Source organism: Haliotis asinina, chromosome 15 (genome assembly GCF_037392515.1).
Source record: "Haliotis asinina isolate JCU_RB_2024 chromosome 15, JCU_Hal_asi_v2, whole genome shotgun sequence".
NCBI lineage: Eukaryota > Metazoa > Mollusca > Gastropoda > Lepetellida > Haliotidae > Haliotis > Haliotis asinina.
In genome coordinates, this window is record NC_090294.1 from 17,243,908 (window position 1) to 17,267,500 (window position 23,593).

Genomic DNA, 23,593 nt, shown 5'->3' on the forward strand with positions numbered 1-23,593 from the left:
TGTCTCAGTAAAGTACATCAGGGACAATATATTTTCAACTGCCGAAATTTACATTCTTCCAGTGTTTGTGTTGTTTTGTATGTTGTTGTCGTTGTTGTTTAACACCAGCTACATAGCGATGGTCTGCAAATAATCTGGTCCAGACAATGGAGGGGTCAACAGTATGAACATCGATCGCCGCAATGGGGATACGTTATTGACGTGATATAGTGGGCTTCTCAAATATATTAGGTCATCTCCTGTTTCACCAGAATAACCACATTTGAGGTTTTTGTTTTGGAAGGACAAGTTTTACTTTTCAGTAGAAAGACGTCTTCCCAGGTTTTACTTTTCGTTAGTAAGGCCGCTTCCCAGGTTTTACTTTTCCTAACTTTAGACGAACATCAACAGGCATATGATACATTTACGTGCTTAAATCAATTGAAAAGCATCGTTCAACATTAATATCAACACACAATTTCTTTCCCGGGTGGGACTTGAACCGCACGTCTCGAATCTGTGAAAATCAGACGCTCAACCGCAGGGCCACCGGGCCGACGAACGTGATTGGGTTAAATTATGCATTTATAGTTACTGTCATTAAATTGATTTTACACCTGCTTCAGTTGTGTTATGTAGCGTCATTAAATGATCATCTACCATCATTGACGGTATATATGTTAGAGAAAACACGCCTCCGAGGCTTTGGTAGACAATGTAAAACCGGAGAGCAATCGTTATTGACACAGGGACTTGTATCGTTTAGAAACGGCGTTCGAAAGACATAGGTGTATAGACCCTACCCTAGTACTATAATTATATAAGGAATGGGATGTAACGAAGAAACGATCCCCTCCTCGATCAAAGTTATAATAAATATATTAAGGCCCCGTCGGGGCCAACGGATCGAAAGCCAGATGATTTCCCTACAAAATGAGCTATAAATGGTCACAATTGGATCATTATTTCAAACGTTATACGCCACGAATCATCGAAAAAAGCTACCTGCGCAATTTCACGACCAAATCATGGATCACCAAATACGACGAAAACTCACCTTTTAAATTCGTTTATTAATTCCAGACACGTTGACAGCACCAGAGCTGGGCTGGATTCGATCGGCTGCGGCATTCCGTGGGTCGGAAAACTTATTGCAACATCTACATGTCATTTTCTCGACAGTAAGCAAACATTTTCACCAAAACCGCCGGCAATCCTACTCACTTGTCGGCCATAAGTGACCGTGACATTTATTTATATAGTATTGGGGTAGGGTCTATACACCTATATGTGTTTCGAACGCCGTTTCTAAACGATACAAGTCACTGTGGTTATTGATGTATGTTTATAATGCATTTTGTTTTATTGTTGTATTAACCATCTTTGAGAGGTTTACAACACTCCTTTCAGATCTATCTTATCATGCTTTCTGACAATTTTGACTTAGAATTATTACGACTTCCTGATGTATTGCAAGACATTATTATTACCACACTTCTTACTAACATATACACCTTATTACAGAATAATTACGACCCTCCGTATTGACATGTCTTAACAGAATAATTACTACTTACTGTCATTTCTGACAAATTACAACATAGAATTATTACGACTTTCCTCTCTGGTGTATTGCAACACAAAATTATTACGAAACTTCTTACTAACATATATACTTTATCACGGAAGAATTACGACTCTCCTTACCAACATATTGTATCACAGAATAATTACGACTTTCCTCACTGACATTTCTTAACATACAATAATTACGACCCTCCGTACTGACATGTCTTACCAGAATAATTACTACTTACTGACATAATATTGTAACACACTATGGCACGCTAACATAGCATTACGGTGGAGTTCTTGGTGTACGAAAGTCTTACAATCTATAGATTTGGCCCAGATGAAATAGTACATGGTGTTTTATTTTCTCACCTCGCTTCCGGACGCTGCACGTTCACCAGGTGGAGTTACCCTGGAACTGGAACCCTGCCCCCAGTAAACCTTGGAAGAATCCTCCACGTCCACCAAAGTAAGGAGGTACCGCGTAAGGAGGTACCCCGTATTGCCCGTAATACCCATACAACCCGCTATGGGAAGATAAGCCGTACAGATTGGCACCAAGGTAGGGAGAATGCCCATAGATAGCGCTACCCAGTAACGGAGAATGTCCATAAAGGCTGTGTGACGGTCCATAGAGGTCGCTGGTGAATAATTGAGATGGTCCATACACACCTCCGCCGTAGAGTTGAGACGGACCATATAGACCTCCGTGGAGGGGGACAGTGTTGCCAATCGCAACCAGAGCTACAAGAACAGCGAGGACAAGCTGGGTCTTCATGGTGATGGACCTGCAAAAATAAAACGAAAAGAATACCTTATAATGAGTTGCTTCTGTTCCTTTGAAGTGACTGAGTTTGGTTTTACACCGCGTTTAGCAATGTTATAGCAATACAACAGAGGAGAGCACCATGTGGGGAATCGAACCTGGATATTCGGCGTGACGAGCCCACGCTTTAACCACTAGGCTACCACACGGCACTTTTCCTTTAAAATCTTCTTTTTAATATATGCAGTGATTTCTGAGAGAATGCTATCCAGTTGAAAAAATCATTTGGTCAGTATCATGTTGCCAGTGATTTAAGGTGACTTCGCGGCATAGGATCCGCTATCATTACACATGAAGCAGCACATACATGTTTGATACTGATATTTTGTTAATATGATTATTTATCTAAGATTATAGCTGAATGTACCTACATTTTGTCTGAAGGAAACAAGGTGGAACAAAAATGGTTCACCATTTTTCAGTTTACTTCCTAGTTTCTCGAAAGTACAAACTTCTCACCATGCAAATGGCTACCGCACAAGATTACCATCCATCTTTCATTTTTTCCCAGTGATATATTATTACTGTCAATGCAAGACTGGTATTGTCAGTGTCAAAGCCACACGATCACGGTGTGACATAATCGCATGTGCCTACAGCTAAGGAATGAGTCTTCCGCTCATTTGGTTTCAGAGATTGATGAAATGTCATCTGCATTATTCCAGCCATGTGGTGACGAGGACAACTCATAAACATTTTAATTGCAAAGTCCGAATGAGTTTTATTTTAAGAGCCACCCGTGAAGGTCTACACGGGGTGGAACTGGACTTCAGCAACCCATGCTTGCCATAAACGGCGACTGTGCTATTCGTAAGAGGCGACTAACGGGAACGGGTGGTCAGGCTCGTTGACTTTGTTTCCAGTTGAGCAAATCGATGTCCATGTTGTTGATCACTGGATTGTCTGATCCAGACTCGATTCTCTACAGACCGCCTCCATATAGCTTGAATATTGCTGAGTGCGGCGTAAAACTAAACTCACTCACTCACTTATTTTAAGAGCATATATATTCCTTACATTATTATTCCTTACATTATACTAAATTCAAAGGCAAGAAAGTTGTCCTTCACATGACATTATTACAATTTATGATAATGTCAACTTCCCTCAGGTAGTAAACAATAAGATGTCCGCTCACGGGGGAAAATAGATCTTTCAGATTTCTCGCATCGAAATGTGAGTTCCTTGCAGTCGAAAAGTACACACAATCAAGCAGAAAATGCTTGATGGTGAACAGTTCGTCACCATAGTTTTCGGCAGCTAGTCATGAGTAAACCGACTGTGGCCAATACGACATCATTGTAAAATAACCTCCTCAAGTCAACTGACAACCCAAGACAACTGACAACCAATCGTTGGCTTCAATTCGTGAAGGTTATTTCTGCCTGCCTGGGTGTCTCACCTTTTTGATGCACTTTCAGCCGTTGTCATACCGTGGTTATGACAAAATTGTCCAAACATAATTCTTGTAGTAAAGTTAATACAACTCATGACCCGTTTTCATGTTTAGGTTTGTCAGTCACTAGACTGTCTGGTTGTACAGTAAAATCGACTTCTTACGGACGTGGAAATGGTTTTTGTTTCTATTTAAAGACATGTTGTACTTAAAAAAAGCATGTTACTGATTCTGCGTCTGTTTAAACGGGTTAGGTTAGGACTGAGACGGGTAACCCGAATACCCGGGACGGGTGGGTAAAGAGTTTACCCGTGGACCCGTCTCAATACCCGGACCCGATACCTGTCGAATAGAATAAACAAAGCAATATGTTATTCGTTCATGATTAAGAGATTCTATTGTCCTTGAAGAGTGAGTGAGTGAGTTTAGTTTTACGCCTAGCAATATCACGGCGGGGGACACCAAAATTGGGCATGATTAAGGTATTTAAAAATTCGAAATTTGAAGAAAATATTGCCATTTCTTACAAATTTGATGCAAGGAATTGATACATCGGGTATCCGGTTAGGGTAAATGGAGATGGGCTACACGGGTAGAGAATTTGGCTATATCGGAACAGCTGGAAATGTTCAGTGATTTATAGCTCGCTAACCAAAAACTGGCTTCATCAATGTTTCCTTGTAGTTCATAAAAACGCGCTTGTGTGATGGCCAGAATGGTGAAAGAAACTGCGTTTGGCAGACATTTTATGATTATGAAACTGGTTTTGAAGCATGTACTTAACGGAATTCCCAAACATGGACCGTTTTGAGCATTATGGTCAATCAGCAAAGACGTTTCCGAGAATCATAACAAAGTTTCGATATTTCAGACAGTCGTTTTTGTTCTCGTCTCGAAACCAGTGAGTAGTGTGGCCAAGGGCACATAACCAAGTGCTACTTTCCATACCCCTGTCGTTAAGACCACATTCTTTAATTACACATTAAACTACAGAAAGAGAGTGAGTGAGTTTAATTTTACGCCGCACTCAACAATATTCCTTTCTATATGGCGACGGTCTGGACCAGACAATCCAGGGATCAACAGCATGGGCATTGATCGCAAATGGAAACCGTTGTAATTTCTAATCTGTAATGGAAAGTGGCATCTCTGAAGGAGGAACATACATGGTTCGATTGTTTTTTACCACTGCACTCGACAATACCAGCTGTATGGCGGCGTTCTGTGAATAATCCAGTCTGGACCAGGCAACCCAGTGATCAAGATCATAAGCATCGATCTACTTATCTGGGATACGACTATATCTGTCATCCAAGTCAAGGAGCCTGATCACCCTACCCCGTTAGTCGCCTCATATGACAAGCACAGGTTACTGAAGACCAATGCTAACCCGGAGCTTCACTGGTGCAGAAAGTGACAAAAAAATGAAATTCCATGAAGTGTCAGATGGTCAGATGTGACCACTGTAACTGTATCCCTGAACACCTTGACTGAAGCACCAACTGTCTCCTAATACTACCCGTCACTACTTCCACTTATAAATATTAAATTGCATCTTCCTCCTCTTTTGTAAAAACAAAGTTTAGCGCTAAAAACCGGCAAGCTATGAATCCTGTCTGTAGTTCAAAGGCGCTGCATTCAAAGGTTCCAGAACTTATCCAACAGATTACATGTCCAATTCATAAGAACGAACGATTCATATATACGGACTATATAACTAATACTAACACAACATGGAAATTGTGTAAAACATGAAAAAACATTAAGATTTGTGAACTCACATGCACCGACAAGATGAATCCTGAAAATGGTCAGTGGAGCTACAGATGTCGGGAATTTATACCAAACGCTTGACCTCAATTATGTACACTCTCCTCTTATCCAATTACTCATCCCTGAAGGTTTTTTTATCCCTACCCTGATATTTCTTGTAGCATCAATCAAACAACCACTGCCCAGTTCCGGCCATCTGGATGATAATTACTACAGCCCGTGAGAGGAATGTACTGTATGACTCCCACAAGGAAATGATCCAACAGTGAGGTGAAGAATTCTAATATTAACCGTTACTTTATCCAACACATATTACCTATGATGATCAAAATAGAAGATTAACATCGATCTGATCATACATATATTGTAAACAAATCAAAGATTTCGTACAACACTTGTTACATAGTCGGAATCGGCTTGGTTTTTCCAGTTTTGGTCTTTATACTCGGAATTGTTCAAACGGTTCTGCTTTAAGCAGAAATTTGTCACACAGTCGGAATGGTTACCAGCAAACCTGCTTCTCGCGGATATTTGTTCATGAGTAACGAAAGGTTATATATAATGATACTGATTTGCTTAATATTTGCAAGCCATTGATTTTCGACGGAATCCTTAGAATTAAGCTTTGGAGATTATGATACACACACACACACACACACACACACACACACACACACACGTGTGTGTGTGTGTGTGTGTGTGTGTGTGTGTGTGTGTGTGTATACATATTCCAGTTATATTGATTATTTCACAGCTAATCAGCATAAAGCTGGTATGTCAGAACAATCCCTAGAAGAAACATATAAAAACTTTGTAAACAGATGATTGGACTCCACGAGCAATCTTCTCTGAAATCTAGAACATCTAATAAAAATAGCGACGGTTAAGTTTGTGATATTTATTTAGATACAAAGTGTCAGAAGCACTTCTATTATCATTAGATAATTGTTGTAATGCCAGAGTCTATTGTATGATTCAGACTATATCACAACTATGAGTTTATGAATCACATTCAAATAAGGACATCAGACGTTAGCGAATAATCTGCAATTTTCTTGCTGAATGATTTATACTTCAGTCGAAATGATACTTAACCTAATAATTAAGATCCCATCTTAAGGAGAACGGCAATGTATATTTAGTTAGCACAATTCCAACAAACAGCATATGAGTAATACTTAGTCCGATCATGCGTCAGAATGAACACCTGTCTACATATAAAACTTTTAAAAAATCTTGAAAACAAATTGCGTCCCATCAAACCCAAGCCAGTTCTCTCGGGCGGCTGGTTAATGCCTTCGCTTATCACGTCCGTGTTCGATTCCACAAATGGGTAGAATGTGTGAAACCCAAATCGGGTGTCCCCCTTGGCTGGAAATGTTGCTGACAGCAGCGTTAAACCCAACTCACTCACTCACCCAAACCAACTCTCAGTACTGTACATAATCATACGATTACGTCCTGACACTGCCCCCTCACGCTCCCAGTTTGTGTTAGAATTTGTGCCAGGGGATGATTATTAAACTCTTCAGTAACAGTATTGCCGAGTTCCCGTAAAGATGCCAGAAAGACGGGGCGTAGTGAGAGAAGTCGATCGGTACGGGATAGAGTTATGGAACTAAACGTTGGTGCGTAGGGGTCCATGACATTATGGACGGAGGGGTAGCCTAGTGGTTAAAGCGATCGCTCGTTCGGATTCGGAGACCCGGGTTCGATTCCCCACATGGGTACAGTATGTGAATCCCATTTCTGGTGTTCCCCGTCGTGATATTGCTCGGATATTGCTAAAAGCGGAGTAAAAACAAACTCACTCACTCCATGAAATGACAGTTCGGTCACACTGAACGAATGCGCATGCCGCCTTTCGCGGCCACCAAGAACGTCATCTCCATAGTATATTTACCTGTTGTCTCACCCTGCTGTGGGACATGGAGACCGGATCTTCAGGGTCTGTTCATCCCATTCCTAAGGCACGGCTCTTCCTCACCATAACGGCATGCTCGTTTATACGTAAGAATCGTCAAATGAGATGAGCAGACACGCCGACGACGGTAGCGTTCCGCAACAGATCATTTTCCAAGATGGTGGACGTAACGAAGTGTTGGCGTTTTGCTGCAGTCCGGAAGACTATTTCTTTCTGCCGTGTGGTTGATCATGAGCGCTGTCGACCCTCTGCACGTCGCTTGTTAACGAATCGATCGATCCATATAGCTGGAATATTCCTGATTGCGTCGTAAAACTAAACTCATTCACTCAATCGTTTTGACCCATTTTCATGCAACGTCAATACATCCAAATATATGAATTCACCTAGCTATTCTCGAAACGTTCGTAGCCCTACGAACTTCTTAAGCCGATTCTTTACACGTAGACTACGATCAAAGTTAAGAATTCTTAGGACTACTAACGTTTCGAGAATAAGGGCCCTGATGAAGAAGGAAGAGCATACTTCGAAACGTCGTGACTCTTCACAATAAACAAGTTGTCATCCGTAAAATGCTTGTCTTTATATGTATCACTTTTAAATGTCCTTCAAAGAGTCTATGCATCTGTCTAATTTTGCGTTCGTCAAACGCCGACTGCGTTACAGGCGGGACATGAGTACCTTCAGTTGTTGCAACCTTCAGGAACAAATGCTGCTGTGCTCTTTCATAATACATGTAATTTGCAATTCGTCTTCCACAATACGTCTTAAACAGATTTTTAAGCACCTCTTCACGCTGTGAGCATGACTACGTGTCTGTCACTCCATCACGAAACTTGGGTCCTACAGGGTCATGGTATATCAGGGTATCCTTTGTTGGATGACCTATTCGCCCAAACTTAACTCAAGTATATGTCATGCATGAAATAAAACCGCTTCCATAATAATAAACCCACAATATCCAGTACATGTATGTAATTCCAAATACACCGAAAGCCTACATTTTAAGAGCCACTGTCAAATAGTCCGTTCCATGGACTGGATCTCCACAGTTGCTAACTTGTACTGTCTGCGGCACATGGCTGTATCGAGCTATGGACTGCTCACCGTCTAGACATCACACTGCGCCTGTTGAATCAGATGTTTTTACTCCCCGCTTGAAGTATTTTCTACTTTCTAATATTCGGAATATTCATCCCTCATGTAAGTTAGTACATACTTTTCTCCCTGGTACATGTCGAAGAATAACTTCGTACAATTTTTCTAAATTAAAAAAAAAAAGATATTTTGCTCTTGTAAATAATTTTCAGTTAATCATGAGTCAACATTGGTATTATTTTCTCCGTATGTCCTGGTGGAAACAGGTCATAGGTATGTCCGGTTCAATTGCGTAGGGAGAGAGTCAGTGAGTTTATTTCCTCGTTCGTTTCCGGTCGGTGATAAGCATTGATCCTGTAGTGTTTATTTCCATAGGTTATGATGTACTGCTTGCTCTCAAGGTCATGCCACATTCATCGCCTTGACGTTTGTCAAGGTGCCCCTCTAAGCTGACCCATTCCACCCAATCAAGCACAGACCCTCCATCGAGACGAGGTGAACATTAAGGAACTGCTTTGATCAGTAAGCCATTATCGTATTGAGAAACATTGCTCAAGTATATGTGATAGGACAATAAAGTCATGTAAAATGTCTTGTAAAAGATATATACCATTTATGCAGCTCTTTTAAAGACATGAATGGAAATGTGAGCTTGATATTGATGTTTCAGATACTGACGTGGCTAACAAGAAAACGTGATAAAGATGACATCATTTAATAATTAAAATTTCGAGATAGGTGGGGAGGGGTAGGGGGTGGTGGTGGTTGGACCTCCTTGTCCCTGAAATAGTTTTGTGTAAGGAGAGGTTTTACAAACCATCAACATGTTTCGGTTTAAGGTAAACCCTGGGGGTAAATTGTGGTTTTCTATTTCTTGACTGGAATGTTTCCAAAGACGCATTTCTATAATATCTGTCTCGACTGGATGTAGTAGCAATTACAAGTGTTATGGATAATTTTACATATTTTGGATAAAATTACATATTTTGGATAATTTGCACATTTTAGATAATTTGGTTGGAGTTTCACTAATATTTTCTGATCCATTTATATAATTTTCCGACCAATAAAATCTGTTTGGCCAAATATTCCATAGAAGCATTTATGTTTATAAGACAGTTATATTCTTTACGACACATGGCATCAACAGATACTTCTGCAAGAATGACAATTCTTAATGATGACGAAGTTTTGGCATTTACGGACGAACGACTATATATTCACATTTTCTGTTTCTTCAGACAAGTAATGTTATGTTTTTAAACCTTTAACATCAAAGTATAATAAAGTAAAATTTCATGAATGTAAGCGAAAAAACCTCTTAGAATATTAACAAACCTCCATCATAAATGACTGTCGCTTGTTGCATGTACTGTGTTCGCTAAAGGGTGGACATATACTGTCCACCGATGGCAACGTCAAAAACACATGCAAAATCAAAGCACTTCTTCACTATAAATAGACAAGGGAAGACATGATTCAAATCAAAATTGGCGGGTGCAACGGGTTTCACTTTGTTTGGAAACCTCCACCACAAACATATATGTCGAGAAGCTATGGCCTCCCTCATCGTATTTCCTCTGTCAATGATGTTTCAGTATCCCTCTCGTGTTATCAGCTAACCTACACATCTACACATGATGTTTATCATACACACACACACACACACACACACACACACACACACACACACACACACACACACACACACACACACACACACACACACACACACACACACACACACACATATATATATATATATATATATATATATTTGGTTCAACATGTATTCACATGACACATTGGAATAAATGTATCAATATGTGGGAGAGTTTAACATGAGTAGGTCAACTGATAACACGATGGAGATAATATTGCAACAGTATATTTGTTGAACATCATGAATGCTACAGACAGTATTACACATGTTAATAACCCAATGATGATCAAATGTCTTACTGACTGTGTATGAGTGTTCATGAATTCATGATGTACCATAAGAAAGTGGTGTCCTGAGAAAAGCTTCAGCTTCTGAGATTTCCTAAATGAAACGTTCACAGTTAGAAGGACTGTTAACACGTGCTTCCCCCTAGCAGTCTGTGCAGGTGTTCAGGAGCCGCGAGCAACTGGCCCGTAGTCTGACCTATTTAATTACACACCAGAAACGTAATTATATAAAAGAGTTTTCAATAATTATACACTCCAGAAATTAAACATAAGAAAACTGCCCATTAATAAGGAATCTATAATGTATAAATTCTGACTGCAAAGTTGTCCTCTTTTATTTCAGAAAACGTTCGAATCCAGTTGTATTCACACACGCATCGTTTGAACTGAAAGTTTATTAAATGATCGTGTAATGATTTTATCTGGCGCTTTAGAAACTATAATAAATGACGGTATATTTTTTATATTTTTATATTTTTTAAAACTTCAGTTACATCTTTTCGCAGATCATTTGAAGGAAGTTGGGTGGATGGAGCTTTAGTTTCACATTCACGGTAGCATCCTGGTTCCCGGGTTTCCCAATAATGTTAATGAGAGGCTAGGGAACCAGGTTGTTGCGCAGTAGAATCCTTTGTGGGTTTGAATCCCGGTTCAGTCCGATTATACTTTTGATAGGTTGTTTTGGTTTGGTTTCTATTTTATTTATTTTTTTAGTTTTTTTGCTTTCAAACAATGAGGGCCTGGTTGTTTCAGTGTGTGGCCTGGCTGTGTACTAAGGATCTGGAAGTTTGTGTACATTGGTTATATGATGTATAACGACGGTGCTGTTGTACAAAACAACCCTATAGTGCTAAGACTACCTAAAGTCTATGTTCTATCCCATTTATTACACACTTTCATTCAAACATGAATATATACCACATCTGCACCATCAATTTATGAAAAAAGTCCTAAACATTATAAATATGCACCAAATCGAAAATCACTTTAGCCCCCGCTCACTCCTACGCATAAACACTCTAATAGCTAGCTATATAAAGAAACAGCTATAGCACCTGTTACTCAGTGGAGCCAAGTCATCTATTTCCCGAGACAGGCGTGTCGTGGTGTGTGTGAGAGTGTGTGTGGAGGAATTGGGAGGGGTATGGGCACCGACAAATGAGAACTTGCAACATTTGGAGGTGGTGGCAAGAGAGAGAACATAATTACTGAAAAGTAAGTAAAAATGAGTCATATCAGATGATTATCCATCAGGGACTGGTCCCTAACCATGTTAAAATTGTTGAATTCGGGGGTGGGTGGGGTGTTAGGGCATGATTAATCTGTTGACTCTCTCTGCTTTGCACTGGCATAAAACTTAGGGATTTGAGAAGCCCTTGCTGAAACATCATGGCAGTTGTATATGCAACTTTAACCCGCTTTAAAAAATGGGAAACCACGCAAATATGTTCATTCAGATAGTGTAACTTTTTTGCTACTTTTTGTTTTGACAAATGTGAAAATGCCATATTAATGCTCTTTCTAGGGTGTACATGGCAGCAGTTCACATCAATGAAAACAGCCTAAATGCCCTCGCAGTGACCAAGACTCGAGCATCCAAGAGGACAATCAGCTACACCAAAGACAAAACCAAGAGGACAAGCCAATGAACAAGAGACCAACTCATGTTAAATATAATTCCGATAATCCATATTTTTGCCTCTTTGCTCCCTTTTGTTGATCTGGTACACTTCACCTGTTCCTGTTACTGCATGTTTTCTCTGACTAATGAGTCAACACTAAGTCTTGTTCGAAAAACACACACTTGTTTTAATCCTCATATCTATTTTCCTCTCAGCATTTGTTAAGAGAAACGTACTTACATTATTAGTGCATTTTTTTCAAACAAAATTATTATCATGGTCGCCAAAACACGATATACTAAAATTGTGTTACAAAATGTCACCAACTGAATGTGAAATTTATTCACAGAGTAAGTGGAATTCTCAAGGAATTCCTTCCTACAGGCTTCCAGGAAACAACAGGCTATTTTTCCAGGATATTCTGCCGGACACTTTCATTTATAACTAGTAAACAGGCTCTAGTGAATTAGCTGATATCAAGATACAAAATAAAATCATGTATATGTGCCTGTATATAATGTAATTGTGCCTGATGTCTTATGGTCTATTGTATCCCTCTGTTTGACGTGTTCAGATGGTAAATGTTTCCAAATTGCAGTCACCACTGTGTTATTGGAGAGCAATCTTGTTTTCTGAAACTCACACCAGTCCATCCAGTTAATATACAAGCAAGCCTTAGCCTTCATGACCTTGGTGTACACACAGTATTCATTATTTTGTCATAAACAGTTTGCATGCAAAAAAATTATTTGCTTGAATTTTTGTGTGCTGGGTTCTGTATTTGATCGCTGGTCTTCCTTTGGGATTGATCACACTTCACATATTACTACTATCTAGAACACAACGTAGAATTTCTCTTTGACACTTGAAGAGAACGATACAGTAAGGATTTGTCAGAATTTATTACATCTGTATTTCTTTATTATATTATGAGCTGTTAAGGAGGTTACAGGTCCTTATCATTTTACAATATATGTACTAGGATATTTTGCAGATTTTGCAGATTACACGTGCATGGAAATTGGAAACGTAATAAAACTGATGTTGAGTCTTTACCGAATTTAGGGTACTGCTCTGCATTACTGTACTGTAGTGCGATTGAACTTGTCGACTCCCGTAACGGTAAAGATTATCACCACACTAAAACCTTTACGTATAAATTCAACCAGAAGACGCATTTTATGAAATGAAGCTAAAGGTTACCTAAGAACCTTCAAAACACCACGAACGTCGAACGTAGACTGTTTCAGTGTTTACCTTCCTTATGTGTACTGTACCATGCATTATGACTGCAACATTTACCATGTCTGCTGAAATATTAATTGTGTATCTGATCGGTTTTCAATGAACATGTGATAGGCAAGTGACTTGCATACCGGTCTGCAGTAGTATGTTCAAAGCGTATAGTCAGGATCGGGATCGTCCCCCGGCTATAAGTTTGTGGAATATCTCTGTCAATTGGTTGTATAGTGAGGATCTGGTGGTGTCAGTGTTTAGCCTGGTCGTATAGTGAGGATCTGGTGGTGTCAGTGTTTGGCTTGGTTGTATAGTGAGGATCCGGTGGTGTCAGTGTTTGGCCTGGTTGTATAGTGAGGATCTGGTGGTGTCAGTGTTTGGCCTGGTTGTATAGTGAGGATCTGGTGGTATCCGTGTTTAGCCTGGTTGTATAGTGAGGAACTGGTTGTTTCAGTGTTTGGTTGTTTCCAGGATCGTCGTTCGAATCCCATATTCATCCCGGTTCGAACCCTTGATCTCCCAGCACCAGCGCCTCCCTGGGATCTCCTCGTGAACTAAAGCAGTCGGGTGGCCATATCACAAATACCGTGGAGGTAGTTGTTGTGTAACACAGGTGCCATTATGTTTATTTGAACAGCATTGTTTCTGTGACTTTACTTTCATCAGACTTTCAAATGCCACGCCAGAAAAAAATGTATTATTCAAAATTCCTAGCAAACACACGATGCCGTGTTGTCCATTTACGTTTACCATGCAGTGCTTTTGATGACTCTCCTTCAGTTTTATTATCGAACAAATCATGGAGGAGGAACATGCAAAACACACAAAAGAGCAACGAAAAGAAAGACGCAGATGTATATCCCATCTGCGGACAAGAATCATGTCAAAACATTGATTATAGAAAATCTTCCCGTTTACTGGGTTCCGTCCTATTGCGCAACTTGGTGATCTGTTATACAGCAAGCTCTGGTAAACAGTGAGCCAGATGCATTGTCAATAATATTACGACCTCATCAAACAGGGACAGTCTGTGATTTATTAGTTAATGTATACTGACATAAAATATAGAAATACGGTGTTATTAAAGTTTAAAATTAGAATTCATTTGTGAATACCATTTTCTTATGAAACAATTAATTGGGATTCAGTGTAACCAGAGTTGCTTGTGGTGTCTATTTTCACTTTCAACGGAGGAAATTCGGATCGGCTGAAAAGTAGGTCATCGTCTGAATAGGTTAATGAGACTCATGTTTCGGTATGATTACACTACTACTCACAGATGCCTTTGTCGCAAGTACAAGTTACAGAATGTATCTTTGAGTCTACTCGTATACGTGTAAAGATCGAGACATACTTAGACCTGAGATTATACCCGAAACAAAAATAGGTTAGTGGTTTGTAAAATGTTTCCGCCTGCCTTTTACACAATAACATGTTGGTTGGTTGGTTGGTTGGTTAGTTAGCGCACTTAACAATATTCCAGTGGTGTGTAAATAATTGAATCTAGACACATGGATCCAGTGATCAACATCATGAACATCGTTCTTCGAAACTGGGATACGATTACATGAGTCACCTAAGACAGCAGACCTGACCACCAGATCCTATTAATCACCTCTTACGACAAGCATGTGTTGCTGAAGATCATTTCGAACCGGTTGATGGAATATCAAGGTACAACCTGTATGGGGTGAAGGTCAAAATCTGTGAACTCCGGGAATTCCTTTGAATCCCTATTTCGTAACTCGGAGACATTCGTAACTACTCGTGTCATTCCGGCAAGCCGGATGGGTCAGGGGAAGAGTTACTAATGAACTCGGAGAATGTTACAATAGACCGTCCCAGTTAATCAATATTGGCGCATGCGTCGATTTGAGCCAATCGGAAGGCCGATTTATTTGACTTTTGAAACGATACCTGAGCGATGTGTTTACGACTGATACCGTTATCACTCACCCCGTGTATGTCCGGGGTAGAATTGGCCTGCAGCAACCCACGCTTACCATAAAAGGCAACTATGCTTGTTGTAAGAGGCGACTAACGGGATCGGGTGGTCAGGCTCACTGACTTGGTCGATACATGTTATCGGTTCCCTATTGCGCAGATCGATGCTGATGTTGTTGATCACTGGATTGTCAGGTCCAGACTCGATTATTTACCGACCGCCGCCATATAGCTGGAATATTGCTGAGTGCGGCATAAAACTAAAGTCATTCACTCGCTACAAAACAAACAGAAAGTATCCAAATTATCCAAATGTTTATCCACAGCACATATATGTCCCAGTGTTTACTGCCCCATTGTTGCAATGCAAGAGAAGGGGACGAGTATAATTAAACATTTTTTATTAAACAGATACAGAGGCAACTTTGATCTGGTGCGTTTGCGTCTGTGGCAGTTTCGGCCTTGACCTTGAACTGAAATAACACCATAGAATGACAATACATAAAGAATAACTCTTATATCTCGACTATCATATCAGGACGATATGAATGATTTTGTCCAATGAATGAGTTTATCCAACACAGTCGTTGGCTGGGTGAGCTGGGAAAGTTGTAATGATTGTCTCCCAATACAAGCCGGTAAAAATATGATAAAAGAGTGAAAACTTCTATACATCAGAGATGTGTAACAATCACCCAGATTATTACATCCCTGGATAATGTTATGAGGGTATATTGAACTGGAACTATTTTGCTGTTAACACGACTTGATGCTTACCTGACGTAGTCTCCATGGAATCTAATGGATCATGCTGTGTCCATGAACATATGGGCTGTCGAAATGATATACCGGGCTGTGAGCTCCCACGTAGGGGTATGTGGCAACTGAACCAGTGTAGGGATATGCACCAAGTGATCCGGTGTAGAGATGTGAACCGGCTGACCCCGCGTAGGGATAGGAGGCAACAGAGCTGGCGTAGGGATATGTGCTAACTGAGCCTGCGTAGGGATATGAGCCAGCTGAGCCGGTGTAGGGATATGAGGAGCTGGTGTAGGGATAGGACCTAGCAGCACCTGCGTAGGGATATGAGGCAACTGAGCCTGAGTAGAGATATGAGCCAGCTGCACCGGAGTAGGGATAGGATCCACCGTGAGTGGTGTAAGGAGCGTCTTGGTGTATGTAGGGATATGAGACGGCGCCGCCATAGTAAGGATACGAGACGCCGTGACCCAGGTAAGGACCGTGAAGACTCGACCTGGCAAAAAGGCCATGAATACCAGAGAGCAAGGGGCTATGCATGAGAGCGTAGTGGGCACGTGCAATCGCCACCACGGCCATCAACACGACGAGGATTTGGACTGTCTTCATGGCTGAGCTGAAGTAAGAAGCGTTCGATTGAACTCATATTTAATGTTGCACGAATGTGATACAAATTTAAGCTAGAAAATTTGAATAAAGATTTAAAGCAGATCGTTTAAATGAAAATTAAAACCGGCAAAATATAAATGAAAATGTAAGAAAAATGTACGGGAAAATTAAAACAATTAAATGAAAATTTAAACTACAATTTTCACAAAATTATGTTGTAGGAATTGAATGTGTATGGTTGTATGACGCCTCTTGGACAATTCCCCTCATGTTACAGCCAGATACACCAACCGTTGCCTTAAACATTAAACCTATGTGGAGAATTGAACCCGGACCCTGCGAATGCTCTAACCACTAGGTTACCACACCGCCCTCCCATAATGGTTAGCCCGTGAACCCTGATCTAGACTCGATTGTTTACTACTACTACTACTACTACTACTGCTGCTGCTGCTGCTGCTGCTGCTGCTGCTGCTGCTGCTGCTGCTGCTACTACTGCTGCTGCTGCTGCTACTACTGCTGCTGCTGCTGCTACTACTACTACTACTACTACTGTTGCTGCTGCTGCTGCTACTACTACTGCTGCTGCTACTACTACTACCACCACTAACACTACTAACACTACTACTACTACTACTACCATCACCACCACTACCACTACTAACACTAACACTACTACTACTACTACTACTACCACCACCACCACCACCACTACCACTACTAACACTACTACTACTACTACTACTACTACTACTACTACTACTACTACTACTACTACTAAACTTTCTTTCGAAAACCTCTACAGCACCCAAACATTTTGCTACAATTCAGTTGTCATGCATCATGACCATGTCAATGACAGTGGTAGATGGAGCGGTGGGGCAGTCTAGTGGTTAAAGTGTTCGCTCGTCACGGAAAAGTTCCGGGTTCTGTTCCACACATGAGTACAATGTGTGAACCCAATTTTTGTTTTCAATCCGTGATGTTGCTGGAATATTGCTAAAGGTGGAGTAAACTTAACCTCACTCACCCACAATAGTAAGATTGACACATGTATATACAAAGCAGTCAGTTTCAATTATCACATAACATCAAACAGTATTCCATTGAGCGTAGAAGTAAAAGCAACAGTGATGATTATATAAATGGACGTCTCTATTGGTAATACACGAAGCAATCTCGGAAATTTGGTAAATCCGCCCATGAAATATTTAAATACCTGGGCTCTTTAAATCTCCATAAAGATATTAAAACCGCCCAGAGGTCAATGACCACACATCTGTGTATACTATTTCATTTCCTAAGCCATCGGTACGAAACCAAAAGAAAATACTTTTTAAAAATAGGAAAAAACACATTTACTCACAGATTTCCGGCAACCTTGAACATCAGATAAGAATCTGCTACAAGATCTGGAATCTCTTCCTTTTTCCTTGAGGTTTATACGGTCATTTTGACAGGCGATGGAAATAGCATGATCAATCGTAACATCCCTGTTGATCTTGCCTCAGGTGTGGGAATGTTTGTATAATCTGTCTTTGCTGGACATTCAATGAAAGAAGTCTATTTTCCATATTCAGTTTCAGTTTCAAAGTAATTGAAAGGATTGATTTCATTTTCACATAGTTTATTCACAAATGTGGAAAGGATCGGGGACAAGTTATCCAACTTAATATACCTTCGCCCTGATATTTACATACATGCAGTTTCAAGATTACAGTGAGTGAGTGAGTGAGCTTAGTTTCACGAGCGAGTTTCGCGAGCATCGACCTGCGCGATTGCGTCAACCAAGACAGCTCTCCTGACCACCCGATCCCGTTAGCCGCCTCTTATGACAAGCAGACCTATTCCACCCCGGATATTCACAGGTCTTCAAGATCTTACACGGAATAGAGAGAAAGTGTAACAAGTTAGATAGCGGAAGGGACACGACTTATGTGGTCACTCACAAACGCGGTTTTGATTGATATAATAAAGTTTGTGCACATTTGAAAACATGTTCATTCTGTCGAATAGTCGTATCTGTTCTTCCATGTAACCTTGAGGACTATGTGATTGCTGAGAGTAACATTTTACAACATCATTGTTAATTTAAAGTGTTACTCTTTAGGTTGATTAGAATTAGTGCACTCCTGAAAAACGCATAGGTGATTTGAGAATACTGCACTTACGTAGCTGAGACAAAAACAATGCAAAACATAGGCGGTTCATTATTATATGAGCATTGAAGCTCGGGTGAAAATGAAGAGCGCACCCCACCCACCCACACGCACCACACCCCACACCCCACACCCCACACCCCACACCCCTCATCCCTTTCTTCAATAGTGTGCACCACCTGTTTCCCTGTTTCTCAGAAAAGCTGTATCCAACCCTTCAAATACATTATTTCTTGCCAAAACGGGGTTTTTGTGATTGTAAACAGCTTCTGAGCCAGAACTCCACAATTTTAACCTTTCCCCTTGTTTTTGAAGTGTTTAAAGAAAACACCAAGGAAACATGCAAAGCCGAACGGTTATTGCCGACAATGGTGGCCAGACAAAGTACCTACTGACGTTGACGCCATCTTGTGGACTTATGCAAACTCAACAGTAAAGGCAGCTGTTGTGTTGGCGAACTCTTTGTTTATCGACGTGTGGAATTTAACCATTTTACCATGAACTGAAATTACATGAAATATTTGCTTTTAAACTAACGCAATGAATTCCTCTAAAACGGTTTATGCGTTTCTTTTGTTTGAATAGTATATCTAAAGGCCGCAGTATTAGCTATTCCCAAATGGAGGATGCCTCATTTGATCATTGAAACAACACCCAGTAACAGCGACACTATAAGAAATTATCATTTTCTGTTGGAAAGATTCCAAAGAGACAAAACCGGAAATATATGAGCAAGTGACTATGGTTTGACGACCACTGTTACGAATGACATCAAGACTGGGAGCACATTAGAAATACATTGTGAGGAACCAAACCCGGGTCATCGGTGTAACGAGCGAACGCTTTATCCACTAGACTACCCCAGTTACACTAACAATTATATGAATGGATCATCGAAAATTGATAACGCCCCCCAAAAAACAAAAACAAAACACACACATACACGTGTGTCAGCCAACTCCACGTATGTTGAAATTTCTGTTTCAGCATGTATGGAGTTGGTTGACACGAGTGTTTTTCCCCGTATAATTTCTGACGCAAAACTGAAATAAGATTAGTGCGTGAATCTATTTCCTTAAAACCTTATGCTACTCAAGAACACTCGCAATACAACAAAAAAAACGAACCCAAAACATACAATTTCTGACGCTAAATTGAAATGAAATAAGATTAATTGTGAATACATTCGTTAAATCCCCGTGTTATGCAAGAATACCCCGGATACAGACTTTGCAACAAAAACACTTTATACATATAACTTCTGACGATAAACTTAATGAAAGAAGGTTAGTTGTGAATACATTTCCTTAAATCCCTGTGTTACGCGAACACCCGGGATCCGGAATTTTCAACACCTCTAACCCCATCCAGTCCGGACCCTGAAGCATCATCTGTTTTCAAATTGAAGATAAACATATGTCCAGCCATCAATCATGTCACATCTGAGATGAAGCCATGATAGTTTGACGTAAACGCTTTTAAAAATCTCAGCAATATGGAATTCATATCACGGTGCACAATATAAATATGTCCCTAGTGTTTAATGGGAAATAATCCGAAGTTGAACACCTTTCCAGTATTAGACATCTATGATAAAACATTAAAAAACGTAATGATTCCCACAATGAAGTAGTGTGTACAAAAAAAAACTGTTCGCTTTTAAGAAATTATATGTGTATCACACTGTTATCATCAGGGTGACTACACAGACGATACATGACCTTTCCGACGAAACCATTCCACTGAAATTCTCCTTCTTCGAGGAGAAGAAACTGAGGACAAGGGCGACCTCTTGCGGTGACCGTTACGGCAACAAGAATATGTCGGAAAACTCTAACCCGGAAGTTGTTGTTATTGGTCAACAAGTGCTTGACCCAAGTTCTTGCCAGGTTCGTCTTCTCAGCTCATCCGAAATATGTCTAGTCGTGTTAATGTCTGAGGAATGTGAAGAGCAGAGGGAGGGTTTTGTTTTGCGCGGCACCGAGCAATATTCCAGCTATATGGTGAGGATCTGTGAATCTGGACCAGACAATCCAGTGATCAACAGCATCAACATCGATCTACTCAATTTGAATACGATAAGGTGTCCGCGAACCTGACCAACCCATCACATTAGTCGCCTGTTACGACTAGCATGGGGTACTGAAGACCAGTTCTACCCCGATCATCGGGTACTCAGCGCTACTCAGTGGACATATTTGGAGGAGAAAGTACTATAATAAAGCACGCGGATTTCAGCAATAATACGGTTGAACAATCTACCCCGAAACGTGGTTCAGTGTTAAAAACAAGAAGCTGTCGTCCATTAAGTCGTCTGCATTACTACTGACGTCAGCTGCTAAAATGTCAAAGAATTTGATGGCGTAATTGTTTGGGGCGCAGTTTGTGCCGATCTCAGATCATCTCCTGATTGTCTTACTGATCCACAGTACCGAGACAAAGTTAGGACCCCATTCCTTCTGCTATTCATGCTATCTGGGGCCTGTCATTTCATCATGACAATGCTGCGCCCCCTACTTCAGTTCTGACGGATATGTCTTACATATAAAGCCCTTGTTGGTGTCATGCTGGCCGTCACAACCCGTGACGAGTTAGAATTGATCTTAAGACTCCCCGACTTGGTCGTCACATGTACCAACTGCGTAGATTGATGTTCATGTTGTTGGTCACTGTATTGTTTGGCCAAGACTTAATTATTTACAGACTGCAGTCATGTAACTGGAATACTGGAATATTGCTGCGTCCAGTGTTAAACAACAAACCTGCACCGAACCCTTCCATCGACAGGAAGCGGGACCTGCCACTGAAGGCAATCCTTTTTCATTTGATTCTAGGATGTCTGTGAATTCAACGCACCGTGGAGTTGTGCCAGGATAGTCCCGGTGTATCATCACTTAGCTCGGTTCCTCTGTGCTGTCAACTCTACTCCCGAGCAACTATCTGATAGTGCAGTTTGCAGTCACAAATCTGCTTTGGAGATAAAGTAACCTGAACTGAGTGTCATGTTGGTGTGACTGAACAGGTGGCGCCCCATACCTTCAGGGATCTGTAGTAGTAGAAGTCTGTTGTATTGTCTGGCGACTACTGAATAGTGGGTGGGTGAGTGAGTGAGTTTAACTTTACGCACGTTTTTTTTAGCAGTGTTCCTGCAATATCACGGCGGGGTACGCCGGTAATGGTCTACTACTGACTAGGGACCGTGCAACTGTTTACAGCATTACACGTACAAATGATGTTGCTGATTTGTGAGTGGAGACAAATTTCGATTACACCTGCATGCAGTTTGTATGCATGACCCTGCAATGTATGTGTGCTTGCATTACATTTGCTAAAGTGACTCGCTGTGCGTAGTGACGAAATTGATAATGTCCAAAACCACTGTCGTGTAATGACACAAGAGACCAAAAAGAATTACCCCCTCACAATAATTACCAGTTACGTGGCTGGTGCGTTTCTAATATCGTTGAGTACTTATCGCGATCATATGCTTTTAATCACTATCAAACAGCAAATACAGTCCGTTTGACACAGAAACGGGGACCGATGAATTGTAATCTAACAGCCATGTGTTCTAGAAGCACATGCAGAAGTGTCGACAAAGTTATTGATTCATTGACATGTGTCTTGTCGTCTCCATCATTTCTCGCACACCTGGCTGTCCCTTTCTGTGAACGCCTCCCTCGTAACACATAATGAACTGTGTCAAAATTTTAATGATAGTTTGTTAAGCAAAGTTTTTATTTACAGGGCTCAAATTCTGCAAAACAAATCTCACAGAGTTGGTCTGATGTTTTGATCAGGATCTGCGTTTCATTGAGTATCGTAGTACTACGTTTATTAGTTTTCGAGTTAGACTGCAATTTATCGGTCCACTTTGGACAGTTACTCCTAAGGTCCAGGTCTGGTCCTTGCGCAATCATATGACAATTATAACTTTACGGTTCCGCCGACAACCCTTCAGGGTCGACATCCACTAGCATATCTCTCTGTTTGCATACTAGTATGTGTCTCTGTATACTAGCATGTCTCTCTGCTTGTATACTAGTGCGTGTCTCTGCTTGTATACTAGTTCATCTCTCTGCTTTTACAACAGCATGTCTATCTGCTTGTATATTAGTGCCTCTCTCTGCTTGTATAATACCATGTCTGTCTGCTTGTATAATACCATGTCTGTCTGCTTGTATAATACCATGTCTCTCTGCTTATATAATACCATGTCTATCTGATTGCATATTAGCGCGTCTCTCTGCTTGTATAATACCATGTCTCTCTGCTTGTATAATACCATGTTTCTCTGCTTGTATAATACCATGTCTCTCTGCTTGTATAATACCATGTCTCTCTGCTCGTACACTAGTGCGTCTCTCTGCTTGTATACTAGTGCGTCTCTCTGCTAGTATGCTAGTGCGTCTCTGAAGTGAGGACAGTATCTGGTGTGCACAGAGGTAACTAGGATGCGTAGAAGATCCGGGTTAGAATTGGTCTTCAGTGTCCAATGCTTCTCATGAGATGCGACTAAGGGATCAGGTGATCAGACTCTCTGACTTGGTTGACACATGTTATTGTATCACATATGCTTAGATCGATGCTCAAGATGTTGATCACAGGATTGATTCAGACTCGATTATATACAGACCGCCGTCATATAGCTAGAATACTGCTGAGTGCGACGTAAAACAACAAACACAGTTTGATAACACTCTTCCCCGAAACTGTCTTGATTCCTTCTTTGGATCGGGATATGAA

At 40.7% G+C, this 23,593-nt stretch overlaps 2 protein-coding genes across 2 annotated transcripts in view; one reads left to right on the plus strand and one right to left on the minus strand.

The window, feature by feature from the left end:
- Positions 1–23,593, plus strand: part of LOC137265987 (protein phosphatase 1 regulatory subunit 3B-like) — a 93,834-nt gene that overhangs the window by 65,014 nt on the left and 5,227 nt on the right. The window lies entirely within an intron of this gene.
- Positions 15,705–18,098, minus strand: LOC137266004 (uncharacterized). Its single transcript, XM_067801502.1, has 3 exons — positions 18,055–18,098; positions 16,098–16,695; positions 15,705–15,793 (listed from the first exon to the last, which is right to left on the minus strand). Exons 1-2 carry the CDS (start codon positions 18,075–18,077, stop codon positions 16,119–16,121), a joined length of 600 nt encoding a protein of 199 aa, XP_067657603.1. The 5' UTR covers positions 18,078–18,098; the 3' UTR covers positions 15,705–15,793; positions 16,098–16,118.